Source organism: Oncorhynchus keta, chromosome 15 (assembly GCF_023373465.1).
Source record: "Oncorhynchus keta strain PuntledgeMale-10-30-2019 chromosome 15, Oket_V2, whole genome shotgun sequence".
NCBI lineage: Eukaryota > Metazoa > Chordata > Actinopteri > Salmoniformes > Salmonidae > Oncorhynchus > Oncorhynchus keta.
The window spans coordinates 23,689,703-23,706,042 of NC_068435.1; the positions used below are offsets into that span (position 1 = coordinate 23,689,703).

General features: G+C 41.0%; 4 protein-coding genes across 10 annotated transcripts in view; 1 reads left to right on the forward strand and 3 right to left on the reverse strand.

Annotated features, from left to right (window-relative positions):
• Positions 1-1,987, reverse strand: part of rasal2 (RAS protein activator like 2) — a 103,093-nt gene extending 101,106 nt beyond the window's left edge. Inside the window, exons 1-2 of one of the 4 annotated variants that reach the window (XM_035788047.2) lie at positions 1,673-1,940; positions 1,164-1,326 (exon numbers count right to left, since the gene is read on the reverse strand). In XM_035788047.2, coding sequence (XP_035643940.1) covers positions 1,164-1,290 — 127 coding nt within the window. In that variant the 5' untranslated portion in view covers positions 1,291-1,326; positions 1,673-1,940. Of the gene's footprint in view, positions 1-1,163 lie in introns of all 4 variants that reach the window. The other 3 variants (XM_035788048.2, XM_035788046.2, XM_035788049.2) reach the window with 3 other exon arrangements.
• A 628-nt stretch (positions 1,988-2,615) lies between these two features.
• On the reverse strand, positions 2,616-4,378 carry ankrd45 (ankyrin repeat domain 45). The gene is made up of 5 exons (XM_035788059.2): positions 3,895-4,378; positions 3,484-3,651; positions 3,210-3,304; positions 2,979-3,117; positions 2,616-2,776 (listed from the first exon to the last, which is right to left on the reverse strand). The coding sequence occupies exons 1-5, from the start codon at positions 4,214-4,216 to the stop codon at positions 2,745-2,747; spliced, it is 756 nt and encodes a 251-aa protein (XP_035643952.1). The 5' UTR covers positions 4,217-4,378; the 3' UTR covers positions 2,616-2,744.
• Positions 4,379-4,473: 95 nt separating this feature from the next.
• LOC118394636 (kelch-like protein 20) lies at positions 4,474-11,039 on the forward strand. Its single transcript, XM_035788054.2, has 11 exons — positions 4,474-4,617; positions 5,251-5,314; positions 6,668-7,241; positions 7,737-7,895; positions 8,093-8,303; positions 8,508-8,691; positions 8,935-9,078; positions 9,231-9,364; positions 9,737-9,945; positions 10,150-10,256; positions 10,348-11,039. Exons 2-11 carry the CDS (start codon positions 5,292-5,294, stop codon positions 10,430-10,432), a joined length of 1,830 nt encoding a protein of 609 aa, XP_035643947.1. The 5' UTR covers positions 4,474-4,617; positions 5,251-5,291; the 3' UTR covers positions 10,433-11,039.
• Positions 11,040-11,915: 876 nt separating this feature from the next.
• On the reverse strand, positions 11,916-16,233 carry LOC118394637 (centromere protein L-like). Of its 4 annotated transcripts, none has more exons than XM_035788056.2 (5): positions 16,090-16,233; positions 14,731-14,899; positions 14,316-14,567; positions 13,670-14,215; positions 11,916-13,572 (listed from the first exon to the last, which is right to left on the reverse strand). In XM_035788056.2, the coding sequence occupies exons 1-5, from the start codon at positions 16,104-16,106 to the stop codon at positions 13,498-13,500; spliced, it is 1,059 nt and encodes a 352-aa protein (XP_035643949.1). In that variant the 5' UTR covers positions 16,107-16,233; the 3' UTR covers positions 11,916-13,497. The 4 variants fall into 4 exon arrangements, with proteins under 4 accessions (XP_035643949.1, XP_035643948.1, XP_035643951.1 ...); XM_035788055.2 differs by having other exon boundaries at positions 16,079-16,229; XM_035788058.2 differs by lacking the exon at positions 16,090-16,233 and adding an exon at positions 15,281-16,021.
• Positions 16,234-16,340: the final 107 nt, after the last annotated feature.

The window sequence follows — 16,340 nt, forward strand, 5'->3', positions numbered from 1 at the left end:
GTTGTGGGTTTGATTTCCACGGGGAACCAGTAAAAAATGAAAATGTATCCACTCACTACTGTAAGTCGCTCTGGATAAGAGCGTCTGCTAAATGACAAATGTTTATGTAAACAAGACCACGGGATGTAGGCTACAAAGGTACATCAGTTCAAATGTAGCTCGCAATTCTTAGATCAAACCCTGCCTGGACATAAAGACAAGTAATCAATAAATAGAATTGCAATTAATCAAGACAGTAAATTAACACCGGCTGAGAGCCATTACATTATGCGCTCATCTTCCTCTGATCACAAGTTACAACCATATTGCATAGTGGCGGTAATGCTGCAATCCTATTCGCTATATGTTCACTAGTGAGGAACGTCATTTTCAGAGGGTCAAAACTCACATCCATCATCCAGCCCCAACAATAGGATCTAACTTATTCATGTAGATACATAATAAGGTGCCTGAAAATCCTCCACTACTGGTGATAGTGGTGAGAATTGTCCCCTGATAATATAGATGTGTTACTGTTTAATTAACTGCTTTTTCTGTATGTTCTGTGTGTAGTCCATGATGGGGCTTTGGAAATAAGCATGCAAAGTATTGGATATTAGGCTACTGCTCAGACCTATGATTTCATATGAATTGAAAGAATGTCAAGAAGAAATGACCTTCATTCATCTTTGGATGTTGCCATATTTAATTTTTGGGACATATGATGCACATGGGATTCTTAAAGAGCCCTTTGTGTGTTCTAGCCACTTGACAAAAATATGTAATTCAATCTCTCCATCATGACTCACCTTAAACAAATATGAAATAAAGTAGGAAGTTGGATATCCTTCTGTTGGGTGGCAAATATGTACCAGTGCAATGGCAAATACTCAAATTAAACTTACTGTGATTTTGGCATGATCGAGCAAAGCCAATGTACATAATCGCACAATAGGGACAACCAATGGTGTTCTATTATATATGGGGTAAATTATGTCTATGTTTACTGAGAAGTAGATGCTTGTTCCCTTAAGCCATGTGCCATTTTTTTCCAACCACGACACTGATGTTATTATGGCAACGTTGGGATAGGATTTTTAGACGTCAAAATGCACAGAACACTTCTCACCTCAGTGCACAATGCAGTTAGAGAGGAGGCTTTGAAAATTGGCTGTCCATCTTACCATATACGCGCACCCATCCTTGTTGCTGACATAAAGAATCCCGCAGGATTCGGTCCACCAATGGATCCAAGGAAAGAAGTCCACCATGAAGAGAATCCACGTCGCCTGTGACGAAGTCGGTCTGCATACTAGAAACACCTTTCCAATAACTTCCAAGTAGAAACTGTGTCCAAATCGGAAAGTCCACGACGTAACGTTAATCATCAAAAGGAAGCAATGACGGTAGCTACTTAATTTAACTGCTGGTGAGTTAGCTTTATGTCAAAACATAACAGTTTAACCGGGCTAAATTCTCGCGTTTACTAGCTCACGTTAGCTATTTCATTGTTTGGTATAAACTAGCGTTCCATCTAGTTAGACGAAAGCCCTACCATCATGTTTTCTTTCATACTACTTACTGCGTGCGGGCTAGCAATCAACATTGTATTGCAGTCTAGTGGTAACAATAACCGTTTTTAGCTACACTGTTGACATTGTCGCCAACGGTCTTGTTCCCATATCCTCCTTACCCTGCGATCAGAGGTAGAGTGCTGCTCCAACAGGACCACGCGCAGAAAAAGTCCCGAACGTCTAGTACTACTATCCCCTTGTTATTCCAAGCAAATGTGTAGGTAGCCAAATAAGTTTGTGTAGCCGTGACGTCACTGATTCGCCCATTCTTGAATACAGGAACCGGTACTCACGAGGTAGGGTTTCTCTTCCCTCTTCCATATGGGGGTCACATTTATTATCCAAACCCAAATTTCCACTTCTATCGCATGCCAGCGCAAGATTATTGGGATCCAGGAGAGAGCAGAGGATCACAGAGCCAATCGTTTACGCATGGGTTCAAGGCAAAGGGGTGTGCCCTGCTGTGTCAGATTACACATGAACAAGAGTAAGAACAATTATTTAGAAGCGTCTATGATGTGCATATATTATGAACAGATTTTTTGTAAATTATTAGAAATCTTTGAAACACAGACTCCAGCAATGGGACACACTTGAATTGTATTAACATTGCAAATATAGGTCTGATGTAGGCTGCAATTGAATATACTATTTCACTAATAAAAACATAATGGGGCAGCAACTAATGTTCTATTTGATACATTGAATTGATACCTAGCTAATTGTCTTATTTGATTACCATTTAAAATATACAAAGTTGTCTTCAAGTGAGTGAATTAAACTACCATACCTCAATTATGTTATTGCTGGTTTTATAATTTATATCATCAATAGATTACATACTACTTTCAGCATGTCTTATACATGCTTATTTCAATTATGTATATAAACCATTGGTTTATGTCTTTTCACTCATTCTTCTCACAACACCAAACTATGTACTATGTCTCCCCACTGTGGTAAGTATAGTCTGTTGAGAATTCCACCTCAAAATCATAACCCCAGTCATTAACCCAGTCATCTTTTAACTTGCAAAGACAATGCACACATGATAAATTATGGTGGTTCTGATATTTTATTATTTAAAATATTTTGATAGTACATGCAATGGTCGAGAGATTCCACTTTGGTCAGTTTAACCATATTAGACCTTCTCTGGGCCCATATTTGATTGTGACACATTGTTTATCTTCAGTTTTTGCTTGCTTTAGCTGTGACTTCAGCTGCAAATAGAAATAAAAATGCATCACTCTCAAGTCATAGATATTCAGTCAGTATACATCTACACAATGTCAAAGTGGGTAGAAAAGGTTTCCAATATAACACATCCAGGATGCATAATGTGCTGTGTAGATAAGGAAAATAAACAAATGAGATAGACTTGAATTACGATCCTGCACAAAATCATTTGATAGTCATACTCACGTTGAGTCGTGAGCTTGGACAGAATGGGGATAATAATGTCCTCAAGATGTCTCCTCTGCTCAATGAAGTCTTGGATAGATGGGTTCTTGGCATTCTGGATCCAATCCGACTTTACTGAGCAGGTGTTTGTACATATGATCTAGGTAGAGAGAAAAAAAAGTTGTAAAAAGGACAAGAGGGAGATGTCTACTGGGAGTATAATAGTTTATTGAGTTAATGTAATTGTGTTACCTTATCCTCCTTGTTGAGTTTCCCTTGAACCTTCTCTGGGTCAGCAATGGTGTCTCTCACATGTGTTATGTAGGACTGCAAGTCCTGCTTAGCCTCTGGAGTGTAATAATGATGTTAATAATGATGTTTTTACATGCAGCACATGCTATGAAAGGAAGTGGATCTCATATATCTCATCTATCTCTCACACACACACACGCACACAGACACACACACTGGCCTCATCCAGAAGCTTATACAAGTGCCTGACTCTCATATTTTCATTCTATCTCACCTGCCCAAGTAAGATATTGTGCACAATCCATTTTAGAATAACGGGAGGCAACTTCCATGGCTCTCTCCCTGCGGAAGTTCTTCGCCTGCATGTCGGCACCATGTTCCACCAAAGTTTTCACTGTCTCAAACTGGCCCCAGAGGGCTGCACAATGCAGTGGGGAATAACCTGTATTTGAAAATCAAAATGACCATGATATTGTGTATTATTACTATTATTGATGTTTAACAAGTGTGTGTGTGTGTGTGTGTGTGTGTGTGTGTGTGTGTGTGTGTGTGTGTGTGTGTGTGTGTGTGTGTGTGTGTGTGTGTGTGTGTGTGTGTGTGTGTGTGTGCGTGCGTGCGTGCGTGTGTGTGTGTGTGCGCCAAGTAGTCTAGTTCCAATTCTATTGTTGGAACTTGGAACACCTACCTCTTGCAGTACACTCGTTAACATGAGCTCCATGCTTCAAAAGTTCCCGCACGGTGGTGCTTCTTCCCAGCATACATGCGATGAAAAGTGCATTTCTACCCATTTCATCCTTTTCCCAGAACAAATCCTCTGGTGGCTCTTCATTGCCAGAAAGGCAATCATTTTCCAAATGTTTTTGTAGACCTTCGATGTCTCCTGTCAAAGCATAGTGAAATACAGCGTTTTCTTCAATTGACTGCATTGTTCTGGTATAGCGTAGTATGCTGTGGTTCATTGGCAAAGTAATTTTGTTAGATAAATATATTACACGTATTGTTTCCATGGATACAAGGGTCACTCCTTTTTCCTTCCCTACTAACACCAATCCTTAAAAGAAAAGGAAACGATGACTACCTGTATTGTCTTTTTGTCATTTGATTGGTGTGGAAAGTGCAACGTTATATACACACACGAAATACGTGGAATGTGTATAATCCCCACAAACATTTACTCATTCTAGTGTTTTCCTGTGCAATGCGCATATCGGAACTATGTGCTCGTGGAATTACCAGCCAATAATCGTTCCGAGGGGGGACCTTGCGCTGAAATACACAACAATGCACATTTCCTGTCGATTGTAATTTTATGGAATGTCTAAAGAAAGCGTAGCTTGTGATTCTGCAATGTAGCTTTTGCAATATTGGCGATCTGTCACTTTGCTAGACGTTTGAATGGAAATATAAGGTAAGTATTTGTTTTCGACCTGCATCTTTTCTTGATCCAGTAACGATAGCATTTCTCCATGGAAAATATTTGTGGTTAGCTAACCTAGCCAGACCGTTAGCTCTAGCAAGGAGGCGGCTAGCTAACGTTAGCTGCTTTCCTGAAAGTTGGCTAGAGTAGCCAGCTAGCTTGCTAAATGCCAACATTCGATGTTAGCGAGATATCTTTTATTTCTTTTTAGAATTAAATGCAGTCTGCTAGCTACATAGCCCTCTAAATATAACAATTAGCTAGCTAGTAAGCGTCAGTTATTTCCTAGCTTAGTTTGAGTCTTTGTCTAATAGTAGCTTGTTTTTCTAGCTAGTTTGTTAGTTACAGTAGTTAGATTTCAATCTCATCTGGATCAACAGTACCTAGCTATTAGCCTATCGGCCTGTTAACTGGTCAGCTATCTACCAATACATTTCGAATAGGGTACACATTTTCTAGCTAGTTGTCATAACTAGTCATTACTTGCATATCATGGTGACCTCAATATGGGAAACACAGTGTGTTTTTCCTCTGTATGTTACAGTAGTAGTGGCTTGTGTGGGCTAACATCCCACCTTATAATAAATTGGAACTTATCCCTCCTTTGTTTTTCCATTCACAAAGGTTGGCAAAAAGTTGTGGGACCAAAGGTTGTTTTTCTGTGTATGGACGGAAAGCCAATGCGCAGGTATGTGATGATTTGAGCTTTTTTGTGTGGCTTAAATGTTTATATCTCATTCAGTTAAAAATGAATGCTCATCCTTTGACATTCAATGACAATTGTGTCCTCGCTTAGTTAATCATTCTTCATGACAAATTATAGAAATTTCTGAGTGGCTGTTTTTTATTATTATGTAGGCTAGGTTTGCTGGAAATCGTCAAATCAACATGTATAAAATGTCATCAAAATGAATGGGGGTTGAGTTCTGTATGCTTCTATTATATAAGTGGAGTAGATGCTTCACCTATGATTATTTGGAAATGACCCCAAACCAGTGAGGTGTTTTGGGGCTGGTTAGACAAGTTTTTCTCAACTCAACAATGTACATCACATCAATGGAGTTGAGTGGAAACGAATGTGGCTGGTCTGAACCTCCGACTACATCAAGTCGCTGTCAGTCGATACTTATAAAAAATATATTTCTTAAACCTTTGTGGTGCCCCTATGTTTGTCTTCTGTAGCTGCTTGCCTTTCAATGTTTGCTGAAATCCATACTTTTTAAAGAAAACTTTCATCAAATGCAACCAATGGCTGTTTCCTTCTATCAACTGACAGCAACTCCATGTAGTCGGAGGTACACGCCGCTGACAGTCGTTGCAACCCAACTCCACAGAGATGAGAAACCCAGCTAGGGGTTGGTGAAACTAGGAGTGCTAGGCCTGTAGCCAGTATCACTTGCATCAATACCCAAATAGCTGTGGCGCCATGTTTCAAGGCCAATTTGAATCTTTGTGGTTTGACAAATTCATCCATGTAGAATCAAAGAAAGACCTTATTTAGGCCGGTAAGTATTGATGTACCTTGGACCTCGTGTAAAACTAGATTTGAAAGACAGTCCTCATTTGTTCTGTGTAATAGCTTGTGCTCCATTTACATAGTGTAGGAGGTCAGAGAAAGTTTCCTGTTGCCACTGCAAATTGAGCTATAATTGGAAGAGTTGATTACTGTTTGGCAACAAGAATTGCTCAGGCAGTTGCTCGGGGGGGTAACAGATGCTAGTTGAAGAGGCCTTGGATTGCACTGTAGACATTGTAAGTCATAGCCTAGTTGAAAGGGGATGTTTCTGTCTTGGTACTTGGTTCTTTCACATATAGACCTCAACTGTCCTTAGTTCAGACATAGCTGATGTCTGTTTAGCTAAGGAATTAGACTATTATGTCAACTTTGATTCTGGCTCCCACCAATACCAACATTGACAATACCAACAAGACCAATTATTAACTTTGATTAGGTTTTGTGGTGGCTGTTTTTTTATGATAAATCAGTGTTGGATTGTGGATGTTTATCCCTGATCTCTTGCTTTATGTGTCTGTTCTGCAGGGGTACAAGTGCACGCCCAGACAATACCGGAATGGACATCACCGCACGCTGCACACTAGGTGACCCCAACAAGCTCCCGGAGGGTGTGCCCCAGCCGGCACGCATGCCCTATGTGTCGGACAAGCACCCTCGCCAGACGTTAGAGGTCATCAATCTGCTACGCAAGCACAGGGAACTGTGTGATGTCGTGTTGGTGGTTGGCGCCAAAAAGATATATGCCCACCGGGTGATCCTGTCGGCCTGCAGCCCTTACTTCAGGGCCATGTTCACAGGCGAGCTGGCTGAGAGTCGGCAGACTGAGGTTGTGATCCGGGACATTGACGAGCGGGCCATGGAGCTTCTCATTGACTTTGCCTACACTTCGCAGGTTACTGTAGAGGAGGGCAACGTGCAGACGCTGCTGCCCGCCGCTTGTCTGTTGCAACTGGCCGAGATTCAGGAGGCTTGCTGCGAGTTTCTCAAGCGTCAGTTGGACCCCTCCAATTGCCTGGGTATCCGTGCATTTGCTGACACCCACTCCTGCCGCGAGCTGCTGAGGATAGCTGACAAGTTTACACAGCACAACTTTCAAGAGGTGAGGTGGTCTCTCTTTTTCATACATGTGAGTCTGTGCACTCACTCTCTGAGGCACAATCTTGAATCTGTTTATTTTATTATTTAGAAAATGTTGCTTGTCTTACCTCTGCTTATAAGAAGGACATTTTTGTTTTAGGATTAGTTAGTCACTTAGTTTAGCTATTCATTTGAAAATCCACACTGGTTACCCGTTAGTGAACTCCAGAGAGAGTCAAATTTTAGCCCCACAGCCTTTCTACATTGTCAAAAAAAAAATCACACCCAGTTTAGTATTTCTATTAATTTAAATCCCCATGTTATTTGTATCCTCAGGAAATAACTGCCGTTGATCTTTCAGAATTTTCAAATGTCAATTAGATGCTGCTGCCGGTTTAACTTTACTGCCTTTCCATTCATCATTCTATTGAGCACAGCCCCTGTTTTTTTGTGGGCTTTTAACAGGTTTCAACTGGTGAAAGGATGACTGAAGTAATTTAGCTTACTTTGCCCTCAGGTGATGGAGAGTGAGGAGTTCATGCTGCTTCCAGCCAACCAGCTGATAGACATTATCTCCAGCGATGAACTGAATGTGCGAAGTGAAGAGCAGGTTTTCAACGCAGTCATGGCCTGGGTCAAGTACAGCATTCAGGAGCGCCGGCCACAGCTGCCACAGGTGATAGCTGCTATGTAAACACTTGATTATTTCAAAGTATGAGATAGAATGTTCTTTTCCATTACTCAAACTTTATACACATTTTAGTTTTAATTCAAAAAGGAAATGTAAGACATAAGACTAGCGACAGTGTGAAACCAAAGGTGTGTTATTCCACCTGGTAAGTCATTGATTCAGGATTTGTTTTCTGGTTGTAGGTCCTCCAGCATGTTCGTCTTCCTCTTCTGAGCCCCAAATTTCTGGTGGGAACGGTGGGATCAGACCCTCTCATCAAAAGTGATGAGGAGTGCAGAGACCTGGTTGATGAGGCAAAGAACTACCTCCTCTTGCCCCAAGAGCGACCTCTAATGCAAGGGCCAAGAACACGGCCCCGGAAGCCCATCCGGTGTGGAGAAGTGCTGTTTGCAGGTTAGTGTCTTAGAACTGTTTAACATTACAGCTTTCTTTCAGTACGTGTGTCTGACCACATCTGCTTATAAAAGGTTTTCAAAATAACAGTCATGCCTAGTTTGGCCAACATGTTGTCCATTGAATATACAAAATATTCCAAAGGTTAGGGTTAGAAGAGACAAAGTCCTACAAAGTGTTTTATTTCCTCTTTCATATTCGAAGTTGGAGGGTGGTGCAGCGGGGATGCCATTTCCAGTGTGGAGCGATATGACCCACAGACCAACGAGTGGCGCATGGTGGCTTCCATGAGTAAGAGGCGCTGTGGAGTGGGGGTCAGTGTCCTTGATGATCTTCTCTATGCTGTCGGCGGCCATGACGGGTCCTCATATCTCAACAGTGTGGAAAGGTTAACATTTTTTTCCCTGTTTCTAAAACAATGTCCACGTGTCACCACCTCGTTAATGTTTATTTATAGGGCCTCATCCCAAATGGCACTATGTCCCCTACTGTATATAGTGCTCTGGTCAAGGTAGTGCACTAAATAGTAAATATTGGAACACCTGCCAGATCTTATCAAGAGGCTTATCTTCCTTCCATTGTTTAACCTCCTTATCTTACTGTACTGTACTAAAATCACTCTCCACAACAGGTATGACCCCAAGACCAATCAGTGGAGTAGTGATGTGGCTCCCACCAGCACGTGCAGGACCAGTGTGGGTGTGGCTGTCCTGGGAGGGTATCTGTACGCAGTAGGGGGCCAAGATGGAGTATCTTGTCTCAACATTGTTGAAAGGTGACTATACAGTGTGTTCTATCAAGCTGAGGTAAAGACAAATTATCTTGCAATACTAAAAGTATTATAATAAACATTTTTACATGCATCCTAAAATATCGCAGAAAGCTGACTCCTCTGAGTAATCTGACTGTATGCATGATCTGTTGCAGATATGACCCCAAGGAGAACAAATGGACACGCGTGGCCTCGATGAGCACCAGGCGGCTGGGTGTAGCTGTGGCTGTACTGGGGGGCTTCCTCTATGCAGTGGGAGGCTCTGATGGCACGTCCCCTCTCAATACAGGTACATGTGAATTACTTAGAAAACAGTACAGTAGCTTTCATTGGTCAGCACATCACTAAAAGGGTGTATACTACTTTATTTATTTATACTTATAAGTCACATGAGAAGCTTTAGAGATCCTAAGAAAAGAGATCCGAGAATCACATAAATGCCCACAAAGTTCCCTACAGATATCTTAATGTATTAGTTAGGCACCAAATGGAAGAAGGCTGACTGAAACAGGGAGGAACCACCTGAACTTGTCCTTAAAAAAATACTTGTTTTTGTTTTCTTGCTGCGTTTTGCTACAGTGTACCCTAATGAATATGGCCCTGCTCTAACCCCCCCTCCCTCTAACCTTTGCATGTTTGCGCTGCTCTTTTGTGAGCACAGTGGAGAGGTACAATCCGCAAGAGAACCGCTGGCACACCGTCTCTCCCATGGGCACCAGGAGGAAACACCTAGGCTGTGCAGTGTACCAGGACATGATCTACTCTGTAGGCGGTCGTGACGACACCACCGAGCTGAGCAGTGCCGAGCGCTACAACCCCAGGACCAACCAGTGGTCACCTGTTGTAGCCATGACTTCAAGACGTAGTGGGGTCAGTCTGGATCTCTTACATTAGACTTTTGATTGGTTTGGGTCTTTTATTTTAGGGTAAGCAGGCAAAGTGTTAGAGCTTTTGATCAAATCAGGTAATTTAATCAACTTTGTTGGGATGAACTAGATGAAGTGTGGAAGAATAGGAAATGAATCAAATGTTGGCTTTCACCTGTTGATGTTTGGAGCCTTGGTTGTCTTGCAGGTTGGACTAGCGGTGGTAAATGGTCAGTTAATGGCTGTGGGCGGCTTTGATGGGACAACATATCTTAAAACAATAGAGGTCTATGATCCTGACGCTAACACATGGAGGTAGGTAACTGCATGCAAGAGGTTACTTAAGATGTATTACCCTAAGAGTGCTTGTGTTGAACCTGTTATTCATTTTCTTCTTGTCCTCCAGACTCTACGGTGGAATGAACTACAGGCGACTTGGAGGAGGGGTTGGTGTTATCAAAATGACTCACTGTGAATCCCACATATGGTAACGCCACCAGTTTAAAGGACTCACCGTCGCTTGTGCCTCTGAAAGAAACATTGTTTATCGTGCAAGGAAGGAAGACTATATTAACTTTAACTCATCCACAGCCGTGTAATTGGCAAGCCAAGGAAATGTCTTGAGTGACTACAAGATGTGTCAAGTCTGGAAGGCTTCTCATCTAGTAGTCTATGGTTCATCTCTCTATTCTGTACTTCCTGTATTATGACTTGACACACCAAGCCAGCCAAGGCCAAGAGGAACCAACTGAATAGGCCTGCATCAATCACATGAGGAACTATTATTTATGACATCACTGTGGCAAACACTTAATTTCCCCTTTTTCTGTTACTGAAATGGAATGATGCAGCTGCACTTTAGGATACAGTTCAGACTTTTGCTGTGTGACCTGTTATACTATACCAACATTGAGTTTACATTTAAATATTAAATGGGGCATGACGAAGAATCGTCAAAGAGAACTGATGTTTAACTGAAAATGTAGGATGTGGTCGCATTGCTTCTCCTGATCTTCATTGTGAATAGTTTAACTTGTTAGGCAGTTGTTTGAATCTCCTCTAAATTGAATGCACTGTGATTATAATTATTTTAGAATATTTTATTTTTTGGCTGTTTTTATTGGAGGTAGACACTTGAGCATAACCTGGAGTTCTATATTCACAACTGGGGGTCAATTGTTGGCCGACTAAGATGTTAGCACTGTGCTGCTTACACAATATTATACTGAGTATACCAAGTATTAAGAACACCGTCCTAATAATGAGTTGCACCATACCATGTTCGAAGGCACTTAAATGTTTTCTCTTTTCCACCATCAATGGCACACATACACTAACCATGTCTCACATCTTAAAAATCCTGTTTCCTCCCCCTCATCTATACTGATTGAAGTGGATTTAACAAGTGACACCAATAAGAGCTTGCACCTGGATTCACCTGGTCAGTATGTAAGGGAAAGAGCAGGTGTTCTTAATGTTTTATATACTCAGTGTATATAACTGTTTCATACAAGATTGTTATTGCCCATTTAAGGCTGGATAACAGTTGATATTTTAGGAGCAAAACTCCTTGACACATCGCTTGTGCGTTTAACATTATATGACACATTTCAGAGACAGTCTTGCACTTTAATCTATTATAGATTATTCTTGAGGAATGAGTTGCATTGTGGTTAATCTAAAACACAGTAAGGAATAATAAACCGGTTGGTGTATTATGCATTTTAACCTATTATTTGGTGAGCATGCAAAACATGGATGGACATTCAGTAATATGCTTAATTGAAAAATGACTTCATCTTAACCTTATCAGACCCGACCCAGGCAATCCCTAGGTGAAAAACCTGAAATACACTACTTTCATTTATTTTCTGCGACGCCCTCAAATGTAGCCTCACATTGAAGTGTTTTGCCATTTTCTTTTCAGGACAATCATGGCTACAAGTAGAACACAAAATAATTTGACATGAACAGTTGCATTTATGAGTTTTATTCACAAATGTCAATGAAAACAAGGTTCAGCAAGCAAGAACCTTATAGAAAAGGAATTTATAAAATTGCTGTAAGTATAGAAATGGTTTTCTCAGTTGGAAATAAATATCCAACTATTCAGTGACAGCTGTGTGGGATTTGTGGCAGCAACTGTGAGCTTATCACAGTATTATAGACACTATGTTCTGGGATGTCCAATCAATGTAGAAGAGCCTTTACCTTCTAACGACTCTTTTGGCTTGTGAGCAAAACAGTGCATGTTTGTAGGTATCTCAAGAGTTTCATAGTGGAGTCATACGTTTGTAGTCAAACCGTTCAGACTTTAGACATTTTTGTGAGAACTGTCTTGTCTCACAAACACAGCTCCAGCTCAGCCGCTGTTAATCGCAGAAGAAATAGACTAATCCAATGCAAAAACCCAAAGCCTGTTTTAAAAGGGGCTAAGGCACTAAAACCCACCAGCTTTGCCGTGATACTCTTAAGCATTTTAATGTCTATATAAATCCCATGTTACCATTGAGCATAAACATATTTCATCATGTGTTCTGCTGAAACTCTATGCGTATGTATATCACCCAAATGTGTCATCTGCTCACAAGTCATTATTAGCCTTTATCGGTCATTCAGTGGTAGAGAAATTGCTACCTTCTGAAATGAATGTCCCTCATTCACGCATAAGTATGGAAGCGTTTTGGGGGAAAATGTTTAGGAAGAAAGATGAGGGATGCTTAATTTCTGCTGAAGGTCTGAGATCTCTTTATGAGCTATAAGCCTTGATAAAACACGTGGCATTTTACCCATATTAACTGTTTTGGATTTGTCTGTGTACTGACAAAATAACCCATTCTGTTAATAAAAACATTTTTTATTTCCAACTTTAATAAGCTCAAAAAACAATCTGTATTTGAACCATTTAGGAAATCACTGCACAGGAATTACAAGGCTAGTTCTCTGGGAAACTAGGCTTTGTTAGTTTTCACTTAGCCACTTGATTCACTGTACTGTATATCTGGAAAGGAGTGTGTGTGTGTATATATATATATATAGGAGAACTTCTGCCCAAGTTACTTAATGGCAATGGATTTACCATGTCTCAAACCTGATTATATAATAAATTATAAACTGGGTGGTTTGTGCCATGAATGCTGAAAGCCATGGTATATCAGACTTTATACCACAGTTATGACAAAACATTTATTTTTACTGGTCTAATTACATTGGTACTCAGTTTATAATAGCAATAAGGTACCTCAGGTGTATGTGGTATATTGGCAATATACCACGGCTACGGGCTGTATCCAGGCACTCTGCACTGCGCCTAAGAACAGCCCTTAGCCATGGTATATTGGCCACAAATCACCCCCGGTAGCACAATTATGTCTACACTTTTAGCTTGTAATGAATAATATCTATAGAGAAAAGATGCAGCAGGAATTGTTATTTTGTAATGTATGCACTTGCCTTTTCATACAATACAGGTACTTATGCTATTTACAGGAATATAAATGTCAAACAGTTTAATTTCATATGGACAGTAATTGTGAGGTTTACATGCAAATGTTGATTAGATGGGCATCTTCAGGAGGGCACATTCTGTCAGCAGCTGCAGGATGGTGGTGATGTAGGTAGGGCTTGCAATCTGTGAAGGAAAAGAGATAGCAGATCTGTTTTACTCATAGCATTTCATTAGGATCTAAAGTTCTAGATACTTCTCCAGATGTGTGCATGATATCTACCTTGATTTTTCCACTATGGTGAGAAGAACCCAAAGCCGTGGAGACCTGCATCAGTGACCCAGCGGACAATTCTATCCTGAAGTGCCTGAAGAAGTGTGACTGCAGCCCTTTGATGAACCTGGTGACCTCCTCGATGCTGACATCTGTTGTGTCATCCTGCCGCACACTGTCCCAAAGCTCCCAGGCATCTTGTGGGTGGATGGTGTACTTAACATCCATAGGGGGTAGTGTTGGAAGGGTCCAAACCAGTTTCAGGTATTGGATGTTGATGGTGGGGTGGCACCCAATCCACAGAGCTGCGAGCCACTGGAGGTTGGCAGAGTTGATACCAAGAGGGCCAAAGCAACAGTCAAATGTCTTTTCAAACCAGGATTTGACCAAAACTGTGAGAGACCCTGGTCCCCTGGTACAGAGCAAAGGCAAACTGACAAATTCTGATGGTAGCGATCGTAGATACTCTAAGTCACCGTTGACGCAGGTCAGCCAGCCACTCCACACAACCTTCTGAGCATCATCTTTTGCAGCAAACGCTTGTCTGGAGAGAATCTGAGGATGAGAACAACAGATGACGTTGAACACCACAATCGGATTTCACAGAAGAATATAGCATGTACTGTAAACTACATTTAGAGAGAAAAAACATTACCTGTATGAAAACCGTCTCAGCATCTTCATCCGTCTCTGCCAACCCAAGGACCACCGAGAAATTGACCTTGAAGCCCAATTCCTGGCCAACTTCAATCGCCAGGCCCTGTTGCTTCTCTGATACAATGAAAGCTGATAGATGCTTTGAATAGGATTTCAACTGAGTGTGTCTGAACTGGTACAAAGGTGTGACGTACGACAGCTCCCATTCTTTCGTAACCAGGAGTGCCACTTGGTCTGGGTCAACCTGTTTCTAGAGAGCAAAGAGAGAAGTCAGATGGCTGCAAATACAACACTCAAAGGATAATGTCTAAAAATATCAAACAGGGCTACAGGATCAAGCCTACACATTATTGAGTCTACACAATGATGTTGAATAGTTGTGAATACAACCACAATTGGTTTTAGCTACTTACTGTGATATCACGTGATTTTGGAGTTCTTCTACTTCTTGGTATTCTTAGAGCTGTCAGATGGCCTGATGTGTATCCCAGATTATTTGCTTCAACGCAGCTTCGCATGGATCGCCTGTAACTCTTGCTCCTTCGTTGTGCCAAGACATTGTTGAGTGGGGTCTTTACAATACTGTAAAGAACATTATGTTATGATAGGTAGTGTAACATTTATTTTACACCAAGCAGTGTAAAATTCAAAAAGGAAAGCTGAAGTGATAAAAAGTAGAAAAACATTGTCACAGGCTAGCAAGCATGGCCTTCTTCTCTGACAGTATACGAAAGGGTTGATACTGCTAACGCTAGCAAGCTTTGGCTTACTCCATTCATGGAGGCCAAAATTCGCCTTTTGACGATAGTCTCTTCTGACCAGGGGTGTTTTGTTAAGAGCCCCTTCTGACCAGGGGTGTTTTGTTAAGAGCCCCATCGCTTGCGGTATGGTTTTGGAAACAGGAAGGCGTCTTTCATATCAGCGAGTAATTTTTTTTAAAAAACGGGTTCAATTACTACACACCTTATTAATAAGGTTAGTGTTCCCACACTGCCATTGTTCCATGTCACAGCGCGTGTTTAAAGAAAACAGACAAGAGTGGACTACTTGCGCTCTCGCAATCTGCATCTCCAAACACCTGTGTAAACAGATGAAAGACGCGAGGTGTAGTCACTGAAATATACTTTACTGCAACTGGTGTTAAAAACAGTGTGCAGTAAGTGTTTATTTTATTTGTGAAATTGTGATGAAAGTAGAGGGATTTGTGTTTGTAAAACAGTACCGCAATTGAGATTCAATTCACATTTAGATGTAATATTTGTCTGTGTTGGCTTTCAGAGCCAATTCGCCCTTTAAATAGAACATGTAAGGTAATTTGACTAAGGAATAAACTCATTTTGTCCAATATTGGTCTAGAGGCACCGATAGCCGTATGGATCTGTGCAAAAGTATACGGTAACTTTTCTTTCTGTGCAAGTTACAGTATATTTTTTATTTTTAGCCTTTCTCGCTGATGAAATGACCATTTATTTCGAAAGCCAGTGATGACCGACATTAAAACACAGCATTGGGATTGTAAATTCACATGGGCTATTCTTCTGCGAAGCTAATCGCTGAAAACTGTAGTGTACAGAAGGCAGAATACCGACTAATTTAAGAGTTTTTGAGAGCTAGTTTTGGTTAAGCAGCTGCTGTTTTGATACGGTCTGATTTCCTCGGTCGCTGACCAACAGCTCGGTGAGCAATCTTTTTTTTATAACGCTAACGTCGATAAAAAAAAATGTCTAACGATATTAATTAACAATAGATAAGCGATCTCACTCGTTGTGTACCTGCTCCGTTCCTCCATGACTGGAAAAAAAAACGGAAGTGGATTTTGAACATCGCGCTTTCCCGTGATGCAACTGGAATCTTGATAAGGAACAGTAATCGATTACAGCATCATTCAACATTGACGTCAAATATATGCGTCGAATCATTTCATAAGGTTGAAGCTTCAAATGCTGTCCTCGTATCTATCTACAAATATTGTAATAGATCCTTATCGTAGTTTGACTACTTTGGTCAGAAATAGATCGCTCCT